The sequence below is a fragment of the Molossus molossus genome, unplaced genomic scaffold (assembly GCF_014108415.1).
Source record: "Molossus molossus isolate mMolMol1 unplaced genomic scaffold, mMolMol1.p scaffold_m16_p_19, whole genome shotgun sequence".
Classification (NCBI taxonomy): domain Eukaryota; kingdom Metazoa; phylum Chordata; class Mammalia; order Chiroptera; family Molossidae; genus Molossus; species Molossus molossus.
Genome location: NW_023425354.1, coordinates 144553 through 167747, shown reverse-complemented (window position 1 = coordinate 167747; position 23195 = coordinate 144553). Strand labels below are relative to the sequence as shown.

General features: G+C 56.3%; 2 protein-coding genes across 8 annotated transcripts in view; one reads left to right on the top strand and one right to left on the bottom strand.

Moving 5' to 3' along the window:
- The window catches only part of TBCD (tubulin folding cofactor D), a 150051-nt gene extending 142080 nt beyond the window's left edge, over window positions 1–7971 (top strand). For 4 of the 5 annotated variants that reach the window (XM_036269982.1, XM_036269978.1, XM_036269979.1 and 1 more), the window contains 5 exons: window positions 981–1070; window positions 1305–1392; window positions 2296–2405; window positions 4696–4780; window positions 7683–7969. In XM_036269982.1, coding sequence (XP_036125875.1) covers window positions 981–1070; window positions 1305–1392; window positions 2296–2405; window positions 4696–4780; window positions 7683–7697 — 388 coding nt within the window. In that variant the 3' untranslated portion in view covers window positions 7698–7969. Of the gene's footprint in view, window positions 1–980; window positions 1071–1304; window positions 1393–2295; window positions 2406–4695; window positions 4781–7682 lie in introns of all 5 variants that reach the window. The other variant, XM_036269983.1, reaches the window with a different exon arrangement.
- A 964-nt stretch (window positions 7972–8935) lies between these two features.
- B3GNTL1 (UDP-GlcNAc:betaGal beta-1,3-N-acetylglucosaminyltransferase like 1) overlaps window positions 8936–23195 on the bottom strand; it is a 38561-nt gene continuing 24301 nt past the window's right edge. The window contains exons 7-13 of one of the 3 annotated variants that reach the window (XM_036269615.1): window positions 21668–21763; window positions 18593–18717; window positions 15117–15252; window positions 14957–15025; window positions 14536–14610; window positions 12493–12601; window positions 8936–8981 (exon numbers count right to left, since the gene is read on the bottom strand). In XM_036269615.1, the coding sequence (XP_036125508.1) occupies window positions 12521–12601; window positions 14536–14610; window positions 14957–15025; window positions 15117–15252; window positions 18593–18717; window positions 21668–21763 (582 nt within the window). In that variant the 3' untranslated portion in view covers window positions 8936–8981; window positions 12493–12520. Of the gene's footprint in view, window positions 8982–10729; window positions 10782–12492; window positions 12602–14535; window positions 14611–14956; window positions 15026–15116; window positions 15253–18592; window positions 18718–21667; window positions 21764–23195 lie in introns of those variants that run through there. The other 2 variants (XM_036269616.1, XM_036269617.1) reach the window with 2 other exon arrangements.

Sequence of the window (23195 nt, the reverse complement as noted above, 5' to 3'; positions counted from 1 at the left end):
GCATTAGGAAGTGGACCGAGGAGAGGAGTGACCATTGAGTTCTCAGCAACATGATGTCGCTTGGGCCTCACAGAGGGGGTTACTGAGCTGTGAGGACGAGCTGAAAGGAGCCTGGTTCAGGGAGGGGTGGGGACTGGAGACGCAGGGACAGCTCTGAGTGACAGCAGGGCCTAGAGGGCAGTGGGGAGGGCTGGCAGGTGGACATGGTGACGGGGGAGGGGGCTGAGGTCCACTTCGTCCCATAGGACAGGAGGATTTCCCTGGTGCAGTTTTCAGTGGGGGAGCTGTTCTCACAGATCCTGGAATGGCAGTGGCCAGCATGGCAGTGCTGTCTGCTCCCTGGGGAGGTCTTTCCTGGGCCTTTGCCCAGGGGTCGGCGAGATGAGGCTCTGCCCCCAGGTTGCCTGGGCCAGCCTCCAGTCCACAGTTAAGGAGGAGGGAGCACAAAATCACTGGGCTGACGTGCCTCATCTCATGTTGCGCCCAAAACTGACCTGGAGTGGGGGGCAGTAGAACCCTTGGCTGCAGCACCCCAGAAGAGGAACATGTCTATCTCCTCGGCTGGCTGACTGCTTGGCTTGGTGTGCAGAGCTGGGGGACGAGTGCGAGCCTCCCTGCAGGCGCTCCCTGAGCCTCCTGTTCTGAGTGGGGCCCGGCTGTGGTGCCTGTCCTCCCCTTTGGTCCTGGGGGAGTCTGGCTGGGTCACAGCACATGCTGGGCCAGGTGCCGTCTGCTGCTTGGTCGGGGCCATGCCAGAGGTTGGCCTGCCCTCCTGTCAAGTGGCTGAGGACAAGAGGTGGGGATGTGTCAGGCACATGAGACGGACACGTATCTGTCTCTTGCTGCTCCTGTGAAGGAACCAGTTAAGGTAACCTGGTGTAGCACCCCCGGGATGTGGTCCTCAGGTCATCGGTTGCTGCACTGCACGGCAGGAGCAGCTCACTGGCCACTCACTCTGGCGCCCTGTGCTCTCCTTGCAGCCATCCTTTTTGTGTGAAACTGCTCGCGCTTTGTAAGGCAGAAATTAGCAAGTCCAAGGACGTCCAGAAACTGCGGTCCAGCATTGCTGTGTGAGTCCCACGTCACTGCTGATACAGGCGGCTCAGGGAGAAAGGATGGGAAGCAGAGTCAGTGTGGCCCTGAGGCTGAGGGCTGTCCTGAGAGCGAGCGTAAAGGCATTGTGGTATCCCTCGCTCTGTAGAGCGATTGTGGGCACTGAGCCGGGGATGCCGTCCTGAGGACCAGGGTCACACGGCTCCAGGCCATGCTGGTTGGCAGCCAAGTCCTTGCTGTGCTGGCCACAGGTTCTGTGGGATGGCGCAGTTCCCGGGCAGCGTGAGGAAGAAGGTCCTGCTGCAGCTGCTGCTCCTGCTCTGCCACCCGTTTCCCGTGGTGAGTGCTCCTCCCACCCTTGGGTATTCCCAGGGCACGTGGGTTTGTGCTCCACACGCTGGTGCTGGGGCAGCCGGGAAGTGGGCCCTGGATCCAGGTAGGGGGAGCCTTCCTCTGCCTCGAGATACAGCAGGGTGGCCATTGTGGGTGGGGCATCCTCTGCTGTACAGACGCTTGGGTCTCCAGGGAGCAGTAGCTGCAGAGTGACCTTCACACGTCTTCCTGGGGTGAGGGTGCTGCCCTTGAGGGGCAAGCAGGATGCACAGTGAGCCACCCCACCTGTGTCCTGACCCAGACTGTCCACCCTGGGAGGGCCCTGGGCAGGGGTCTCAGAGGTGGGTCCTCGAAGTCCCCCCTACCCGAGTGACGCCTTCACTCGGAACTGCCCACCTCAGGGTCAGTCTTCATAGGACTTCTTCCCTCAGGCCGAAGAAACGTGCTTCAGGTAAACCAGACGGGACAGTTCCTGACGGTGAGAGTAGCTCACTTCACAGCAGCACTGTCAGAAATGCAGGTTCTCAGGCCACCCACCCTGCTGACTCAGCAGCCTGGGGGTGGCCCAGAGATTGGAGCCCGCTGGCTCCATGAAATACGTTCCCACCTGGGGACAAGTAGAGCAGGTGAGATCATGTCTGATCAGCGGTAGGTCTTTAATGAGGCATTTCAACAAGAGCACTGGCCTGGCTGGTTAAAAGGCGTCTGTCTGGCTCCTTCCTGATGCACTGCTGGGGCCGCAGGGAACAGGTGGCCTCGTCACGTCGTGGGGACAGGTGCAGTCGCAGCCAGCTCTCCCGAGTTAGGTCCAGGTCAGCACGTCTGTCAGGTTTCAGCTGGGCTTCGAAGTCCCTGTTGTCTCTGCTTTGTGTGTGGGTTCCATTCCCACGAACACGCTGTCCTGTCCAGATCCGCAAGACCACAGCTGGCCAGGTGTACGAGATGCTGCTCACCTACAGCGACGTCGTGGGCGCAGATGTTCTGGACGAGGTCATGGCTGTGCTCAGTGACACAGCCTGGTGAGTGCAAGGCCCCCTCCTTCAGGACAAGTGTCCCGCATATCGCAGTCCCCACAGTCTCTCCCCAAAACCATCTTGAGGGGACAGGAAAGTGAGGCTCCCAGCCCTCAGTGGCCTTGGCTGCAGGTTTGATTAGGAAGCGGTGGTGGTGGTCAGTCTTCTTCCCTGTTTGCCCAGGTTTCTGGAGCTCACTTTCCCTCACGCCCCAGAGGGCTTAGTGAGCTTCACCCAGGGAGCAGAGGGTGCCCCCTGGGGTGTTCAGGGGAGCACTTCAAAGTGGAATCATTTTTCTTGCAAGTGGTTTTTTTGTAAGTGAAACGATGGGCTAAGTTTTTACTTCTCTGGGCTTTTTCACAAACTGGTCATGTAGCAGGCCCGCTGTGCTACTCGAGATCACTGAAGACTGGCTCTTGCCTGGCTGCAGTATGGGAGGTGCGGCTGCAGTGGGCTGGCATCCCGACTCGCTGCCTCAGGGGTCTGGGGGCCTTTGCTCGCTTTTGGTGGGAAAGGCTACACGTGGATATGTTTATCAGAAAGGACAGAGGAGATGGGAAGAATAAGATTTCCTCCCTCTCCCTCCCCAGAGACCCAGTTCCTTCCACCGCAGGGCTGGGCCATCAGCCTCCTGTGGGTCCCTCGAGGCAAAACTGGGTCTCCGTTCATTTTATTCGCTGCAGTCTCTGTTGGCTTCTTGACTCTTGGTGGAGTCCAGCAGCAGGCTAGAAAGAGCAGTGCTGAGTGGGGTTGGGAGGAGCTGATGGAGGAGGTAGTGTCGTCCAGAAGAGGGAATGGATGGCCTGGAAGTGCGGGTCCTGACAGCAGCACGGAATCACCATGAAGACCCAGCAGCAGGCGCGCACCGTGCTCGTTCTGCTCCAGGCACTGCACACACACATGCTCACCGCCCACACCTCTGAGCTGACCCTTCCTCAACCCTGTGTTAGGGTGGGGCCGAAGCCTGGAGGGGTCAGGTGGACTGTTTGGGCACTGGTGACTAGGCCTTCGTGCTGATCCCAGACCACAGCACCGGTCCTGTCAGGATCAGGCAGTCTGCTTGTGGGTGTACAGAGTGTTCACATGTGTTTCCCGCAAAACAGTGACGTTCCAGTGAGGCCTGAGCTCCCCACCGAGGTCACTGGTCCCCTGCTTGGACACGATGAGCCACTGAGGCCGAGGACAGAAAGGTCTTCTGGTTTGAGGGCTTCTTCGCAGCTTTCTAGGGAGACATATAGTCCAGTGAATATCTTTGTGGGGTGCCACGTGGACACTCCGGAACAGACATGTGGTCTCAGGGGACCTAGGTGCCTCTGCTCTGAGCAGCTCGGACCATGGCCTGACCCTGCATCCTCGGGGCCCGTCCCCTAAATGTCTGTGGGGAGAGCGGCAGTCACTGCACTTGACTCTTCAAAACACTGAGTTGTGTTCTGAGTCATATTCTGGGGTTTTTCAGCTTGCAAAAGGACAGTGAAGAGACAAGTGGGCCCAAACCACCAATGCCCAGTGGGGTCCCTGGCTCCCCCATGCACCCTGCACATCCTCCCAGCACCTGATGGGGATGAGGGTGGTGTCTTGCCCTCTGATTTGATCCTTTTATATTTAAAAAAAATTCCAGAGCATTTTAAAAGAACTTACTCTTCTTCTTGTTACACAAGAGAAATACCTAGTATTTCTCTATGGTTGCTAAATTTATTTTTTGTAGTTTTATTTATATTTTTGTTTTTATTTTCTGGTTAATCCTCACCTGAAGGTATTTTTCCACTGATTTTCTGCATAGAATGTGAGGGAGGGAGGGAGGGAGAGAGAGAGAAACATCCATGTGACAGCAACACATTGACTGGCTGCCTCTTGTATGACCCGGCCAGGGCTGGGGGCCAAACTGCAACTGAGGTATGTGCCCTTGACCGGAATCGAACCCATGACTCTTGGTCCATGGGCCTATGCTCTAACTGCTGGGCCAAACTGGCTGGGGCCCAAATGAAACTTAAAAAGCTTGTGTGATACAAATCTGTGCTCCACCTTCCCCTCCCCATGCCCCCGTGAGGCTGCCCCTCTCTTCCGAGTCCTCCTGCAGTCCCAAGAAGAGTTCCGGAGTGGAGCCTGTGCAGATTCATGCCTGAACGAAGGGCTGGGATCGGGTCTGGAGTGGGTGTCATTCCCTGATCCTCGTCTGAGTTGCCTTGGGTTTCTGCACACCAACAGGAAGTTTACTGAGTTTAAAGTTTGTGGCAGGTTTGACTACAGAGCAAGTGGAACTGTCTGTGGTGAAGCCATCCTGCCCTTTCCTCCCCAGGGACACGGAGCTCCCACTCGTAAGAGTTCAGCGGAACCGCCTGTGTGACCTGCTTGGAGTGCCCAGACCTCAGCTGGTGCCCAAGGTAACTCAGGCTGGGCCAGGGGCACCGGGGCCCTTTCCATGCCTGGCCTCCAAACAGCTCCAATGAGCTGCTCTCTGAGCTCCAGTCCAGGACAGCTGGGTCCACGTGGCTCTCAGGGCAGCCCCGGCAGCCGTCCTCCACCACAGACCTGGCGCGTGGTGTGGGCAGGCCGCCGAGCTGGGAGGGTGTGGTGGTCTGCTCGCGCTCCCCGCCCACCCTGAGCACATCTGTGGGGGTGTCCTGCGGAGCATCTGTACCCAGAACAGGCCCTCTGCTGGGTGGGTGGCCCTCCAGCCTCGCTATTCCTGAGGAGCTGGCACTGACCACTCTCCCTCAGACACAGCCTTCCCTTTGCCAGAGAAGAGACCGCCTCCGAGCCTGGTCTGCTTCTTCTGTGCCTCCACCATTGCCACCCCTCGAACACTCATCCCGCCTGAACTCACCACGGTCTCCAGGGCCCGCTGGTGTGTGCCTGGGGCCGGCTGTCCCCAGCGTGTGTGTGGTGGCGCTGCAGCTTTCCGAGATCTTGGTGTCAAGCTGTTCTTGCTGGTTCTGTGTGGTCACTGGGAGATTTCTGACTGTTCTGTGTGTACTTGCCAGAGAGTCAGGACTCACTGTGAATTTCTCTTCAGTCTTGGTTCTGCAGGTGCTGGACTGGGGCCATTTGGATTGAGCCCCCACTTTATCAGCATCCTGCTGGCTGCTTCTCTGAGCTTGGGCTTGGTCCGTAGCTCTGGATTGGCTGTTTTTGAGCCTTTTTTTTTTTTTTAATCCTCACCCGAGGATATTTATTTATCTTCAGATAGAGTAGGAGGGAGAGAGAAAGAGAAACATCAACACGAGAGGGACACATTGACTGGTTGCCTCCCGCACGACCCCAACCACGGCTGGGGACGAACCACAACCGAGGTACGTGCCCTTGGCCAGAATTGAACCCACAACTCATTGGTCCCACTGGCTGATGCTCTACCACTGAGCCAAACCGGCCGAGGCTGTTTCTGAGCTTTTCACTGAGGAAGAACATCCAGGCAGAAAGAGGTGCTGCCACGCCCAGTGTGGTTCCAGGTCTCTGCAGACAGCCCATCCTCACCAGCCGGACGTGCACCTTGGAGTTGCAGGGAACACGTGTTCACGTGTAGGGTGGGTCCCCGAGAGGGTACTCGCTGCGGGAGGTGCTGACAAGCAGATTCCAGAGTGACAGGTGCTCCGTCAGCGCCCAGGGCCTATAATGGCCGTCTGGGTGGTGATCGGGCTTGTTTTCCTGGGTGAGGCTGAGCCCCCTTCTCTGATCGTTGGCGATTTGGATTCTCTTTCTTTGCCTGTTCAGATCTTTCTGTATTTCCTCTGAGTTGCCCATCTTTTTATACTTTATTTGTAGGGCTCTTTATTCTGGATACTGCAGACACTTCCCCCTCCAGGGCCTGCCTTCTCGCCCTTCGATGTAAGGCCTTCCACCTCACCGTTTCTTCCCTGTTTTATGGGTCCTGTTTGAGACAGCTGTGTCTACTCCAAGGTGGTTGTCTGTAGTCTCTTCCCCCCAGGCAGGGTTACGTTCTGCCTGTCCGGCACTGGGTTCTGTGTGGTGGGAGGGGGGCTCAGCATAGTTTCTCTGAGTAGCGGCCCCAGCTCCACTGTTGGGGCCCACATGTGTGGCTCTCTTTGGACTCCATTCTCCGTGGACTTACTGTCCATCACTGTCCATCAGGAAGCCAGCACCACGGACACAGAGCTACAGGTGTGGGTCATGGGTCCTGCGTCAGGTCATGACGGCTCCGTGGTCTCTGTCCTCCAGTTTTGTTGTCTTCAAGACTGCCGTAGCGAGTCGACGTGTTCGTTTTCACAGTGAAACCTGGCAGGAGTTAGACTGAGGTTGCTTGGAGCCTGTAGGTTGGTTTGGTGAGAACTGAGGTCCGCGATACCGAGTCCTCTGACCGTGAGCCGGGCATGTCGTAGGTTCCTCAGGAGTGCGGTGTTGGATGGGAAGAGATGTATGTCCTTGTGTAGTTGTCTCGCGGTTTTGGTTTTTCTCCTTGTTACAGGGTTTGTGCTCTTTGCATTTCAGTTTGGCAACAACACTCCTTCCCGACTTAGCCTGAAGGAGGAGGGGTGCTAGGTGTGGGCTCTGGCTCTGGGACCCTTTGCCTTCCTGAGGGCCTGTCTCAGAGCCCACTGGCTGGGCCCACTCGGCCCCTTCTTCCACATTGTTCTGATGCTTCCTGTACTCTGTCAGCCTGCCCGTCTGTTCTCCCCTCCTGGTGCTGCACTGGTGTCCACAGTGCCAGCTCCTCTCTTAGGGCCCCTGCAGAAACCCCCTCCAGTTGCTGGGGCAGGTGCTGGTCTGGTCACCCCAGGTGACACTGAGGGGCAGAGATGGCAGGCTGAGGGTTGTTATTCCCCTCTCTGCTGGCATACAGGCCGAATGCACATCAGCTTCCCAAGTAAATATGCTTTTACAGCTTTTGTTGTTGTTAAGCCTCACCTGAGGGTAGTTTTGCATTGATCTTTATGTACAGTGGGAAGGAGGGAATGAGGAACATTGATGAGAGAGATGCATCGATTGCTTGCCTCCCACACAACTCTGACCTGGGCCAGGATTGAACCTTGTAACCCCAGTACATGCTCTTGACCAGGAATCGAATCCCAGACCCTTTGGTCTGCATGCTGACACACTAGTCACTGAGCCTAACCAGCCAGGCTCATTGCATTTTTATTAGGAAAGTTTGACACACAGATGGGTGAAATCAGGGAGAACAATGCAGAAACTCCCCCATCTGCCAGCCAGGAGGTGTCGGCCTTAGGGCTCCTGGGACGTAGGGAAGGGATGCAGTTCCTACAAGAAGTAGGGCCCAGAGGATGGGGAGCCCATGGTGACCAGCCTGACCCTGGCATGTGTCCTCTGCAGCCTGTTGCCCCCTGAGGCCAGTCCTGGAAGCTGAGGCCTTGTGCCCATCTTCTGGGAGCAGCATGCAGGTGCCAGCCAGCACGGGAAACCTGGACGCAGAGCCTCGGCCATCGGCTGGTACGTTTGCTGAGGGACTTGGAGTTTGTCACCGTGGAGGCAGCTTTCTTCTAATGCAGCCAGTACGCCAGTGACCCGGGATGTCAGTGCTTTTGTCTTTATTTAAATGCGAGCCCATATCTTATAAAATCATGTGCTGAGCAGTCTGTGTCTGACCCTGTTATGAACGGTGGGGGCCTGCTGCCCTGGGACAGAGCAGGGACACTGTAATTAATGGGGAAGAAAACTGGAGGCCAGAGTGCGTCATAGGCACCCTCCTGCTCTGCCTGCCCACAAGGAGGGGGTGGCCCAGGGTGGGGACCTGGCCTGGGACAGGCTGGCTGTTGCTGAAGCAGAATGAGTCTACCACAGGCCTTGCTCAGCTCAACCTAACTGGTGACCTGGTCTGGGAGATACTCATGTTGTCAAATATCAGGTGCTATAAGGGCCAGGGACACCATCTGGCTGTCTTCCCACCCCGCCCACCCTGTTCTGGCATCCAGCACGTGGGGTCCCCCCACATGTCACTCGCCCACATGCAGTTTTTCAGAACCAGAAAAGGCTGTCACTGCGTGTTTGGAATCCTGCCTAAAACTGGCTCCAGCTGTGCGGGCTATGGTGGCCGCTCCAAGGCCGACGGAGAGGCAGGGGTGAGGCTGGCAGTTTTGCATGTCTGCTGTGAGGGGGCGACTGAAATTCGGCATGTGTCCTCGGATGGCGGGTTCTCTGGTGCATATCACGTTTGGAAAAGTCATACCGTTTCTTACTTGTCCAGTGTGAGCTCACACTGAGAACCGAAAAGCCAGGGAGACTGAAGTGTGTGGAGGGTTAGCCAGGTCAGTACAGAAAGCTCAGAGGGGTCGGGCCTGTCTGCGGGGAGCTCCACGCAACTCAGGTGCCCACCGCCCACGCTGCCCTGCCTGCTGTCACAGGCTTCGTGCTGGAACCAGGACCTGGAGCCAGCAAGGGCAGGGTGCAGGGGCTGTCCCACTTTGAGGGGACGTGGATGCCGTCTTGGGGCAGCAAGCCCAGGACTGTGACTGCCCTCAGGGGATGCATGTGGCGGCGGGTCCATGGGTCGGGGCTGTCCTGGGCACGGCTATGACCCCCTGCATTTCGCTGCTGCTGCTTCCTGCCTGGGCTGAGCTGCTGGGCTGGTTGGAAACGTGTACTGTCTGTGTGCTTGACCTGGTGGCAGATAATCTTCATCCCCCGGAAAGAGAAAAGGTAGTTATTACATTTGTGTGTGATTTTTAACTTTGTAGGTTTTTTATTTCATTCAAGCCTTAAAACATGCCTCCCTCTTGAAAACAGACAGGGAGCTTCCCATTTTAGATGACAGGACTCGCTGGTGACCCCTTGGCTGGCAGAGGCCACCTTGAGGGTCCTCGATGACCAGCTTCAGGGCATGCTGGTTGTGGGAAGGCTCTCCTGCAAGGTGGCCACATAAGGTCCCATGCTCCTGTCCACTAAGTACAGGTACACACTGCAGGTGGCGGCTGCAGAAGCCCAAGTAGCTTCTGAGAAGGAACAGGAGGAACTGTTTTAGTATAATTCTCCCCCACCCTAAGATTCCAGAGATATGGCCTTTTTCAACATGGAGACGGCATGCTCGCTACTCAAACTTTGAGGACAGAGGGAAACAGTTCCTGTCTCAGTGCTTTTCCAGTGCTGCGGCCTCAGGAAGCAGCTGGTCCAGTGGCCAGCAGCCTCTGCTCACCCTCAGCCCATCAGACCCTGCTGATCACCACTCACACGAGCCAGGGGCCCAGTGGCTGTGAGCATCTCCTCTGTGCAGCTGTGGCTTCTGGAGCCCCCCCCCCCCCCCCCCTGAGTCTAGGTGCCTGGTTCGGTGGGAAGCCCAGGCTCTCACAACGTACACTGTAGCCAGAAGCAGATGAGAGCAAGTGAGCAAACTTCAGCCATCGGGGCAAACATGCATGCTGGAAAGGAAGAGCAACGCCAGGCTGCTGTCTCGGAGAGCAAGTGCCAGGACACCGCACGGACAGGCAGCGTGTCACCCGAGAGAAGAGTACACGTAGCCCCAGAAAGGAGTGAGTTTTGTGCGTTGGAATAACAGCGAGAATCAGAATGTGCAGAGTTGCTGGTGGGGACCCGTGTGCACACAGCCAGTTCCCAAATAGCAGAGACCCTGCAGTGAGTAGGGACCTGAGGCCCTGAGGCCCTGTACCTGCTGAGCCCAAGTCACGGTGGAGTTTTGTTTTGATAGCAGTGTGGGGACAGGACCTATGGCCCAAGGCCAAACCCCACAGGAAACCCCACATGGGACCCTCAGCAGGGAGGGGTGAGAACCAGGCCTTCTCACAGAAGGGCGCAGACAGAGCAGTTTTGTCTCAGGCTCACCTGGTGCTGGGGTGGAGGGAAGAACTCTCCCGGACATCACACTCCCGCTATGATCCCCAAAACTCGAACACGGAAATGTGATCAAACTTGCTGACTCGTGGTGTTCCCAGACACTGGGCAGAAGAGGCCAAGACAACCCTTTCCGGAAGAAGCTGGCTAATCCCCAGAGGGAATTAAAAACACATAAGCTCATGTTCCAGAAATTCCACAAAGAAACAAGGCCTCGTTAGCAAAACAATAGAATCAAACACCAAGATTCTAAAAAATATAAAATGAATTTATCAAGAAAAGATTAAAGACAAAATGCTTAATGGATTAAACAACCACATAGACACAGCTGAAGAGAGAACTGGAGAAGGAGAAGACCAGCTGGGAAACACATAGGCCAAGTCAGGAGACACCAGAGAGTACAGACCTGTGTACCAGGGCCCAAGAAGGGGCCGGCCAGCACCCACACCTGTGGGGAGGCAACCGTCTGAGCAGAAGCCTAAGGGTCCCAAGCAGGACGAGCTCACATCTGGGCGCGTGCAGTGGAGCTGCTGCGGACACGGTGCAGGAATGCTGCCATCTCCCACAGTGGCTGTGGGCCAAGAGGCTATAAGTGCGTCACTGTGCTTAGAACTGTGTCCCTAGTGAAACCTGGATGGAAGAAGGGACAGTTGTTAATAAAATGAGCCTCTCCAGTGAGTGGCCAGTCTCTCAGTCTTGGCACTGTTGACGTCTGGGGTTGAATAGTTGTTGTGGGACAGTCCCATGCACTGTGGGATGTTTAGCAACATCCTAGATTCTAAGAGCAAACCCCCTTTCCAGGTGTGACAACAGTATCTCTGGGGCCGCTGCCCTTCTGGATGAACTTCAGCAGAAGGAAAAGGGTCCAGTGGAAGGGTCTCGGGGTGTGAAGAGGTGCGTGAGTTGAGAAAACAACCAACAATGACCATGTAAACAAAAAGCATGTAGAGTTTTTTTGTTTTTTTTATCCTCACCCGAGGACATTTTTCCATTTTTTGTTCAGGTAGAGTGGGAGGGAGAGAGAGGAACAGAGAGAGAGAGAGAGAAACATCGACGTGAAAGGAACACATCGAGTGGCTGCCACCCGCACAACCGACCAGGGCCGGGGACAAACTGCAACCGAGGTATGCACCCTTAGCGGGAACCAAACCCGGGTCTCTCAGGACCGCAGGCCGACGCTCTAACCGCTGAGCCAAACCGGCCAGGGCGCATGTAGAGTTTTTAAATGGACAACAGTAGCATCCAGTGCACACTATAAAAACAAACCAAGTGCTGGGGTCACAGGCCCTGCCCTCTTGCCTCAGACCACTACCTCTGTACGGAGTTTGTCCACAGAGATTCAACCAGGAGTTCAGAATCAACACCAGAATCTTCAACTCAGATGGAGCTCCCCCATGAGCCCCCACCCACCCCTGCCTTGTGCCTGGGGACCATCACTAACCCAGCAAGAAGCCATCGGTGGTCTTGTTCTCAGCTCAGTGAGACAGGCAGAGGGGACCAGGAGACACTGCATTCAAGAAAGCTCTGTAGGATTTGTCCCCCTGACCTGGGCCAGGCCGTTGAGGGTCCCAGGACTGAGGGCTAGACCGGCTATAAGATCAGAGCTCCTCCACTGCCTGCAGCAGCCAGCCCGAAATGCCCAGGCCATGGTCAGGAACTGCCCAGTCCCTGGTTCTTGCCCCATTTCCAACTGCAGATCAACCAGAGAAAGCCAGGTGTGCTCCCCTCACCGCTCACGCTCCCTCAGGTGCGCCGGAGCCCTTTTCCCTTCTGCTGCCCCTGACTCCCTGCCCCACAAGCTGGGCACATAGCTGTGCTCTCAGTGAGTGGCCTGTTTGTTCCACATGTAGAATGACATCAGATGCAGGGACAACCCACTTGGGTCCCTTGTCCGCTGCGAGGAGTCTATCTTTCAAATAAACTTTCCTTTAGATTAAAAATAAAGTCAGTCGCAGTAGCACCCCTAGGTGTTAACCCATGATGCATGAGCTCATGTCCACCCTGATGGGTACCAGATGGCATCTGTCAGGACAGCGAACCTGTCAGCCCTGACGCCGCCACTCCATGTGGTGACGGTTCTCAGAAGAGGACATGGAGTGTGACCCACAGCCCTCTGGGTGACAGATGGCAGCAGTGTGTGTGTGCATGGGTGTGGACACGTGTTAATGCATGGCGAGGGTGTGCATCGTGCCCCAGTCCAAACACATGGACACCCTGCCAGGTGAAGGGCCAGCCCAGACACGGAGGGTTTGCCCTGCACCAGCTACAGTCTCCCCCCCCCCCCCCGCCCCCGCCCGCGCTACTTGGCTGTCCTTTCCGACTTCCCTCAATCCTTTGTCACCTGCAGGACAGTGGCTGCTGTGGGCCTGTCAGCTGAAGTGCAGGAAGTCACGGCCCTCCTGCAGGTGCAGCGATCTCAGGTTGTCTTCAAAAGCACCCCCCGTCAGGTCCTGTGGGAGGGACAGCAGGTCTGGCTCGATCCAGGCTTCCCCTGACCGGAACTGGAGTCAACACAGAGCCTCCCTCCTAAGTTTGGGGTCCCCTGTGGCCACCCATCAGGAGACCCACCCTGAACTTGTTCTGTACTGCTCAGAGGGCAGGGGCCAGAAGAGGAAATGAAGCAATTGGCCAGATGTCCTATTGATCATTGGTGGGAGGAGGGGGTTCTGTGAGATGGCCCCACCCAGCCTGGTCCAGCCCTTCCCCGAAGCAGGCAGCTGCCCCCATTGCAGGGACTCGGGGAAGGAAGCAGGACTTGTAGACAGCTCCTTCTGCTCACCCCTTTGTCCAGGCCAGACCTAGTTTCCTTCCTCCCAACTGATCCTAGAGCCTCCAGGAGACCCCCATTCACCTCCTGCAGGGGCCACAGGTAGGAGGTGGCCCCTGGGGCCAGAAACCCACTCAATAAGTAGCTGCTGATGGATCCCTCTCTCCTCCCGCCCTGTCTAGTTCCTATAGAGAAAGGGCTGTGACCCTGTGAGGGGGGCCAGGACCCAGGAGTGGGTATAGGACTTGGGGGACATGTCCCTAAATGCTTCAGCTCAGCCTGTGTACCAACGCTGGCTTGGGCCAGGCCACCTGATCCCACCTAACCCCACCCTGGTCCTGACCCCTGCGTAGGCCCTTCGCCCTCCTGCCCCGCAGGCTCCCAGACAGCCAGCACACAGGGCAAGTCCCTGGCCCCGTGCAGTCCGCGGGAGGGGCTGGTGCTGCTTGGCTACCAAGTCCGTCCCCCTTGGGTGTCATTCGTCCCTCGTGCCCAGTGTGGGGATCGGCCTGGCTGTGCACACCCCGGGTCATTGCTGCTCCTCCGGCTACTGCTACTGGGTGCTGCTGCGAGGACAGAACTGAAAAATACCTGAAATTCCAGACTCTGTCTCTACCTTGCTGTCTATTCTCAAACCCCTTTTCTCTTCCCATTCTTGCCCTGCTCTGAGATGTCAAAGGAGACACTCCTGGACTTAGCCTGGAGTGTGGCCCAAGATTGTGGACAAGGCTGACAGTCCTGGGCTTGCCGAGGGGCCAGCAGGAAGGCAGCCTACTTCTGACTGGGGCGGGGTCTCCTTAACAAGACTCCACTGCTGCTATACACTGACAGCCAGACAGACTTATGGCCCAGCAGGGACAGACAACTTCCACAACGGTCAGGAGATGTACTACCCCATAGATAAAAGAAAACCTCAGAAACGTCATAGAACTCCACCTGCCCAGCAGGTACAGGGAGGTGCTCAGCCTCATCGGTGTCAGACATGTATTTTAGAGCCACAGGGAGAGCCCCCCCCCGCAACTGGTCTGTGAGCCTGTGGCCTGGGACCCCATCCTGCCTCTGGGCGTCCCCTGGCCTGGCCACTCTGGGGCATCGCCTAGTGAAGTGGGAGATGGCCGGCCCACAGCCCGGACTCCCAGTACTGACAGCTGGAGGGCGAGCACCAAGGTGCGCTCACAGCAAAGCCTGGGAGCAGATCCTGAAGACCGAGTGGTGTGAGGTCACACAGCCCATGCTGAGCCCACCAGGACAGGCAGGGCAGCCTCAGAGGACCCGGGTCAACACTGCACGAGCCACACAGCCAGGCAGAATTCGACCGTAGGTTGGGGTGCATCTGTGTGCAGCACCGCGAGGACGGGGCGGAAACTGCGCGTCGGGACAGTGCTGGAGCTGAGAAGCGGGCTCTGTGCCCCGTGACTGCACAAGGCAGGTCAGTGTTGGCTTTACAGAAATGCAGTCTGTTTGAGGGCACCATGGCTACCTCCTCCCGACACCTGGGTGACCCCCCATCCGGTGTAGGTCACCCCCCAGCCCCAGAGCAGTGGTCCACCTCATGACCCAGGGCTCATCCCAGCTCTTGGTTCCGGCGCCCACAGTCCAGCCCAGCCCAGCACTCACCAGCTTCACACAGATGACGAAGGGCGGCCGGGCAACTCGGAAGTGCAGGATGGGCACCTGTGGCTTCGGTCTTTCCTGAGACAAGACAGGCTGTGGGTGCTGCTCATGGCCCTCCAGCTCCCACAGGGGCACCGCAGAGGGCATGAGCTCCCCGAGCCCCACACCACACACCACCTGCCACCTGACAGCTGCCACAGAACCAGCCAGAGTGAGTGACGGGGAGACCTGGACCTGTAATCAGGGGTCTCCAGTGGAGACACAGGGGAGGGTGCAGAGACCCCCAGGAGTCCGGGGGCTGCATCTGCCAGAACTGGCAGCTGTCTGGGCCCAGGATGGCACCCTGGAGGTGGGCCAGGTGTGTGGCAGGAAACCTCTGTGCATGACCAAGCTTCCACCCGCTGCGGCTCCCGGGCCCACACACCTGAGAGTCTTCATAGCAGTAAAAGCCCTTCTTGATCTTGTTCTCGTCCACGTCGCAGAAGGCAACCACCTGGAGGTGGACATAGGACACCAGCCTCAGGGACAGTGTGGCTGAATGCGGGGGGCTGGGGGGGGGGTCCCGCAGGGGAGGGATGGCCCACCTTGCGCCGTGCCCCTGCTGTGAGGCTGCGGTACAGCCTTCGGCCCTGCTTCCCTGCGTTCCAGATGGTGAAGGTCGCCCAGTGTGGCAAAGCCCGTTCTTCTAGAAAGCGGACACGGTGTGTCCAGAGAGTCGTCCTGTGGAGGGAAGGCTGTGACCTAGGTGTGTGGGGCCCCCAGACCCACCGTCCCCCACCCAGCCTGGCAGGTCCCCTCCTACACGTCCCCTGGTCCTTGTCACCATGGGGCAGCAGGCACCCCCACAGCATCACCAGCTGTTGGCAGGAGGTTGACAGAGCAAGTCATGTTTTAAAGACTCACTCATGCCCTGGCCAGTTTGACTCAGAGTGTCAGCCCTTGGACCAAAGGGTTGCAGGTTTGATTCCAGTCAAGGGCACGTATCTCAGTTGTGGTTCGGCCCTGGCCCTGGTCAGGGTCCAGTGAGAGACAGCCAGTCAATGTGTCTCTCTCACATGGATGTTTCTCTCCCTCCCTCCCTCCCTCCCCCTCTATCTGAAGATGAATGGAAAAATTCTTGGGTGAGGGGGAAAAAAAAGACTTTCCTTCGTGCCTCTTGGTGTCAAGTATTTCAGTGACAATCGTTCAAGGATATAAATGCTGACCGTTCTTAATTTAAAATAAAAAAGCCTGGAACTGGAGCACACTCAGATGGAGGGCTTGGGGGGAGAATCTGAAGGAATTCAATTCATGACAAGCCTCAGGGTATTATTAAACTCATTACTCTGTGAGGTTTTCTACTCACAGCTCAAAGACTTTAATCTGACACAGAAACTGACATGAGCTCACTGCTTTGTGTTGTGGGTGGCAGAGCCTCACGCTGAAGAACAATAGGGAGACGGTCCCAACATAGAAGACATGGTCCCGTGCAGACAGGAGGGCGTGTGCGGCACAGAACTGGTCCCTCCTCGACACGCAGGCACCAGCCCCATGCTTGGTGGACAGAGCTGTGGTTACTCCCTGGGATCTCAAGGGAACATGCGGGAGAGGCCAGGGCCCCTCGTGTCACAGCTCTGCAGATCTGTGCCCAGACCCCCTTAGCACTCTCCACGTCCCCAACTCCACTGAGGGGGAGGCGGGGCAGGGTCACTTCCTTGAAGAAAGGTTTTCAGATACACATGTATTTTTTTTATTCCTCACCTGAGGATATTTTTCTAGTTCTTATCAGAAAGAGAGGGAGGGAGACAGAGAGAAACATGGATGCGATAGAGCCACATCGACTGGTTTCCTCCCACCTGACCTGACCAGGGCCAGGGACGAACTGCAACCCAGGTACGTGCCCTTGATGGGAATTGAACCGGCGACTCATTAGTCTACAAGCTGACACTCTTAACTGCTGAGCCAAACAGGCCAAGGCCATTTTCAGATATTTTTTTAAAATTTAAAGAAAGTATAATTTTTTACCTAGTGAAGTGCATGTATCTCAAGTGGTGTGGTCTCTTCCTTAAATCTTTGATAGATTAGATCAGCAAGTCCATCTGTCTGGGTTTTTCTTTATGGGGAGTTTTAAAATTACAAACCTGGTTTTTTAATTATTATTTATACTTTATCTATTGAATCTGTAGTGACTTCCTCTCTTGCATCCCGAATATATTATCTGTATTTTCTTTTAAAAATCAGTCTTGCTAGAGCCTTGTCAATTTTTTTCTTTATTGATCTTAGAGAGAGAGGAAGGGAGAGGGAGAGACAGAAACACTGATGAGAGAGAACAGGACTGGCCACCTCCTGCACGCCCCCCACGGGGGTTGGGCCCACAACCTGGGCATGTGTCCTGACTGGGAATCGAACCAGCGACCTCTTGTTGCAGGGTTGATGCTCAACCACTGAGCCACACTGGCCGGGCAAGCTTTGTCAATTTTATTGCTTTTATCTCAAATCAATCGTTGGTTTTGATTTTTTTTTTTTTTTTGGTATTCACTGTCTTTTTGTGTGTTGTTTTTCCTTTTTTTTTTTTTTTAAATTGATTGTTTTAAAGAGGAGGGAACAGTGAGAGAAACACTGATTGGCTGCCTCCTGCACAACCCTGACTGGGGATGGAGCCCACACCCGGGCACGGCCCGACCAGGAAGGGAACCGGGCCCTCGTAGTCCCGGATGATGCCTGTCCACGGACCACACCAGCCGGGTGAGCCTGACTTTCGATGGCACAGCCTTGGCGATGGCCCTCGTCTGGATCTGCTGTCATGGATCTGACTCGCTGCACAAGTGACCTGCACACATGGGAACAAGTCCCTCACAGGACATGACAGCCCTGCATGTGTCCCCCAGCGGGAGCTTCCAGATACGGGGAGCAGAGCACAGCAGCAGCAGGGCAGACAAACCCGTCCAGTAGGGGGTGTGCAGGAGACAGCTGATTGATGTATCTCTCACACTGAGATTCTCTCTCGCCCTCTCTCTATAAAAAAAATTTAAAAATAAAAAATAAAAACATAACTAAAAAAGTCAGATTCACAAGGGAAAGAAAAATCAGTTCTTTTCCAGCCCAAAGTTTTCACACTGAGCAGCATGTGTGCGGACATTCGGGCCCCTCCTGCACCAACGTGGACACCACCATCCACAGCCCACACAGACGTGCGCAGATGGGCGCTGCACCCTCAGAGTACGTGAGCATGACAGCCCCAGGACACAGGCTCCCCATCGAGAAGCGATAACCACCTCCCAAGAGGTCTCACCTCCAGGGAAAGGACGGGGTCAACCCGACTCCCAGAAACAAGTGTACAGGACCCCGGACGCAGGCAGCATGGTGACGGTGAGGAATCTGGGGACATATACTTGTGACTGTGACCAAGATGGGACATGCACACAGACACCACAGCACAGACTAAAGAAATGAAGGCACCCTTCTCTCTCTTTTGTTACTCCTCACCCAAAGATATTTTTTCACTGATTGCAGAGAGTTGGAGGGATGAGAGAGAGAGAGAGAAACATAGATGCGAGAGAGACACATGGACTGGTTGCCTCTGGGACACAACTGGGACTGGGGAATTGAACCTGCAACCCAGGTGTGTGCCCTTGACTGAGAATTGAAGCTGTGGCCCTTTGGTGTGTGGGCTGATGCTCTGACCACTGCGCCACAGTGGCCAGGGCCACACCCTTCCTTTTTTCAACCTACCTGCACATTCTGCACCTCTTTTGCCCCCGTTCCCAGCGTCAACCTCTAGTGCACACTGGGGGTGATGCAGGCTGGCAGCCTTGGAGCCTGCAGGACCTGGGTTGTGCCGGGCAGGAGAAGGCAGAGAGAGAGTAACCCCCAGTGATGCCCCAAGCAGGGTGTGGCTCAACCGCTGTGCCCTGCAGCCTCCTCGAGGAGTGAAGGAGGGGCACCCCTAGCAGGTAGTCATGCCAGAGGTGTGCAGGGCCCTTCTGCACATGCATCTATCTGAGTCAACCTCTCACTGAACTTGGCGGGCCCCTTGGAGTCCACCAGCACCCCACCATGCCGGATCTGAAGACCTGCGTACTCGAGAACAGAGTGCGTGGCTGCACCATGGTGGTAGCGGTAGAGGAGGAGGCACTGGTCCACCCGGACGACACCACCGCCCTTCCTGAGGTGGTTGTAGAAGAACAGCAGGTCCTCAGGCACACCCTGGAGGTAAAGGAGAGCGTGTTCATGCACATGCGCAGCATGCCCCTCAAGAGTGTCTGTTCGTTCATTCAGGGCCAGGCTCCTCCACCTCCGAGAGGAGGTCTTCAAGTCCCAGCAGAGGCCCAACAGGGTGGCCGTCACCCTCAGGGAAGAACAGCCTCACAGTCGGGTCCACGCCAGCTCCCTGGCCATGTGCCCCAGCCTGCCCGTATGCACGGGCCTGAGGGCTCAGTGCTGCCCAGGCCCGCACCCTGCTCGCTGCTCGCGGGGGGTGAGTGCGCAGCTGGTCAGTGGGCTCATCGCATCTCCGGGCTCGGGTCTCACCCCTGCAGTCTGCGGTTAGCACCCTGTCTGTCCACCTCGCCATCCACAGAACAGCGCGAGGGCCAGTCTCACTGCTCTGAGTCCTCAGCACAGATTTGGGATGAGTAGAGGCAGTGCACATGCGGGCGACCCCAGACTGCAGAGACCAGACATGGGAGAACCCCCAGCAAGTATCTGACACAGAACACCAGCAGTTCAGCCAGAAAGGGACACCCCGTGAAAACGGGAAAGATTTGGACACGTCATAAAATAACACACAGTCGGCATAGCAAATGGCTCAACACCCTTCGTCGTCTTGGAAATGCAAAGTAACGCATGAGGACCCACAGGACCTGAGGACAGGGCACCACAGGCCTGCACAGGTCCCAGCAGGGTTCAGCCTGTGGAGAAGCCTCCTCACAGCAATCAGCCTGGGCGGCTCCCAGCACAAAGCCAGTCTGCAGAACGGTGCAGAGGCAGTTCTGAGCGTGTGGGCGCTCGGGCCGCGATGAGCTTCACCCGGCCATGCCCACCCGGCTAGGCCTGCCCTCAAGAGCCATGCTCCGCACCAACAAATGCCATTTTTGTTACTCATTTGAGAGCCTGAAATGGTGCCTGTGGGGACACCCGGATTCCTCCTGTGCAGGCCTGCATCTCGCTGCCTCTATCACTGGCCCGCCCACCCACGGCCCTGCATGGACCCTCCACTTCACCAAGGTTCAGGGGGAAACGGCCCAGTACTCAGGGTGCCTGTTTTCCCGCAGAGAACGCTCCATGGAAGCGTGTCAGCTCACTGTGTCACGATGGGGCCACAGGGGCCACGAGCACATGGCCAGTCCTCACCCTGGTGCTGGCTCCCCTGCCATCTGACCTGCTGCTCGCTTCCCAGCCGCGGTTCCAGCACAGCCCTGGGCCCGGTCCCTGAGCTCAGCACAAAGGGAGGGACGGGCTTCGCTGCCCTCCAGGAGCCTCTTCGGCAGAATTAACTCCAGCTAAGAGACCCGACGTCTTCCAGACCGAGACTGCCCGCGACTGCGATCCACGGCTGCGCAGACCCTAGTCAGCTCCCTGTGTGGGCCCCCGGCGACTGTGAGCAGCAGGGCTCAGCCCCAGCTGCAGCAGGACAGCGGCTGTGTGCAGGGGGAGACCCTGGGGTGTCCCTCTGCCCACCTGTTGTCTGAACTTCAGGGAGAACTACCGGCTGAGGGCATCTTCCTCGAGCCCCCACTGCCTGGGGGCCTGCAGGACCCTATGGCAGCACCTGAGCTCCTCTCACTCACGTCAATTTGGGGGCAAAACAGTAACATGGGCAGTGCCCAGTACCCCAGAATCGTGACTGGCACTCTGCCACAACAAGAACCAGGGCCAGGAGGCGCGCAGGGGGCCGGATCCTAGGGACAGAACCTGGCAGGGCGAGGGGACTGGGTGGGGCCAGGCCCTGGTTTATACCCCGGGGCAGCACTGCTGGCCTCCCCAGGCTCTCCTCTCCGGTGGGCGTGCGGGAACCGTCAGGCTGGGTGCAGTGGTGGGGGTGGGGCAGCAGATGAGCTGAGGTCTTCCTCCAAAATGAGGCTGTGGCAGGGGCTGGGCAGATGGATGGGATGCCAGTGGGATCAGGGCAGGTCGGCCCACATGCCCCGTGCAGTCAGTGAACTGTGAGCCCAGAGCCAGAACGACTGTGCCCAGGTCCCAGGGCAGACAATGAAGTCTGGCCTGAGTCACCGTCCCCACTTCTGGTCTGGGGTCTGCAGACCCCTAGGACCCTGTTCCCAGCCCCTTGCAGGGCCTCCACATCCAAGCTCCCTCTTGTCCCACCCTCAGCAGTGAAGGGGGCAGGGCATCAAAGGTCCAAACAGGGACCAGACACCCCTCCAACCAAGGAGACCAGATTCCCTGTTCTCAGAGCCACTTTGAGGGGAGGGGGTAAGGGAAAATACACTGATTAACCGTAAGGCTTACTTTTACTTTTTTTTTTTTTTTTTTTTAAGAGGGGAAGAGAGAGAGAGAGAGAAACATTGATGTGAGTGAAACATCGATGGCTGCTTCCTGCACCCTCTACTAGAGATATCGAGCCCACAACCTGGGCATGTGCCCTGACAGGGAATCGACCTCTCAGTCCGTGGGACGACGCTGGATCCACTGAGCCCCCTGGCTGGGCTGAAGGTTTACGTTTCAATTGGGTGTAGGAGCGGTCACTCTAAGACTGGGGAGGGAGCAGTGACAGGGAACAGTCACCAGCTAGGTCTCCATTTCTAGCCCAGAGGCCAGAAACCAGTGTGGGCGGAGCTCCTCCCCAGCTTGGACACTGTCATACACCATCTACATCCTAAACTTTCCCACAAACAGCTTTTAAAGCAGGGTGAGGTCACCAGGGGCCCGGGCCAGGCAGGTGTGAGTCAGGCAGGTGCCCCGGGCGCCCTCAGCCTCACACACAAATCCCCTGCTTTTGGCAAAACAAACTCACGGATGCTCAGCGGAGCACAGCAGGAGCGCGGGGAGACCTTCACCCAAGGCCAGTTCCTAATCCCTGGATCCCAGGGCTCGGTCATGGCGCCTACATGCAAGCAGGGTGGGGTGAGGGGCCTGTCTTGGAATGATGGCACCAACCCCAACCCCAGAGGCGGACTCTACAGGGGACCACACTCACCTGCCCGCCCTCGTCAAACGGGCCCACGTGAGAGAACCACGCCCGAGAGCAGAACCAGGTAGGCATGATCACAGTTGGGCCATTGGAGGTGAAAACCTAGAAGCAATTAACATTGGCAGAATTCATAGAGCAGCTTGTCACAAATACCCTACAATACATTCCCACAGTGTCACTCAGAGAGTCACAAGCCACTCTGCACATCCCTCCTCTGCAGGTCCAGGGTTCGAGGGACTTGAGCGGCAGGCAGCGCCACCCAGTCCTGTTCCCAGCTAGTGCACACTGGCTGTTCGTGAAGGAGCCCCCACTGCGTGTAGCTGATGGTGAAGCTTCCGTGACCATGAAGGAAGACCTGCTGCTTTTAATGGTGAGAAAACAAAACGGAATAGATGATGACTAGAGTCTGGATGGAATAGGCAAACTCCTAGAAAGACAAACAGTCCACGTGCCTCAGGAAACAAAATCTAAACACATCTGTGCAACGAGAGACAGCTGTGAACAGACTGCCAGGAAGAGAAGCCAAGGACCAGAGGGCTCCACAGGGCCCACCAGAGAGTTAGAGAGCTGACACCCGTCCTCAAACTCTCCCAAAAACAGAGGAGGAGGGAGCACCTCCTGACTCACTCTACCAGGCGGCAGCCCCTGCGCCAGTCGACATCACAGGGAGCCACACACCCGCGTCCACGTGAATCACCTGCACAGATCTTCAGCAAGATACCAGCCAACAGCCCAATATCCCAGAATAAGACTCCACACAGGAGCAGGTGGGACTTGTTCCAGGGATGCACCTGATTCGACATGAAACTCAGTAGATGAAATCACCCTTAGTAGTATGAAGGATGGAAATCACGTGCCCATCTCGATCATGCAGAAAAGGCATTTGAAAAAATCTAACTCTTTTTCATGATAAAGGTAGTCACTCTGATAAAGGGCATTAAGAAAACAAACCACAGCTAACATACTTAACATGATGAAATACTAAGAGTTCCCCAGAAACAAGATCAGGGTGCCTGCCTGCTCTTACTACTCCTACTCAGCACTGTGCTTGAAGTTCTACACAGAACAGCTAGGTGAGGAAAGAAACAGAAGGAATTTTATTTCTACTCTGGGAAAGAAGTAAAACTGTATTTGCAGATGGCACAACTCCATGAGTAGAAAACCCTAAAACCCCTGTGCTGACAGTTCAGTGAAGGTCAGGATACAAGGCCCCCCTACAAAACCCAACCGCATTTCTGTACACTAGCAATGAACAACCCAAAACGAAGGTAAGAAGACAGTTTCATTTACAATGGCATCACAGAGAGTGGTCAGGAATGAATTGAACAGAAGAGTACAAGACTCACACACTGAAAATTACAAAACACCCTTGAAAGAAATTAAAGACCTAAAGAAATGGAAAAATCTCATTTTCGTGGACTGAAAGACTGACATTGTTAAGATGGCAACCCTCCCCAACTGATTTACAGATTCAGCATAATTCGCACCAAAGCCCAGCTGCCTTTTCCCTGAGACTGACAAATGGGTCCTGTGG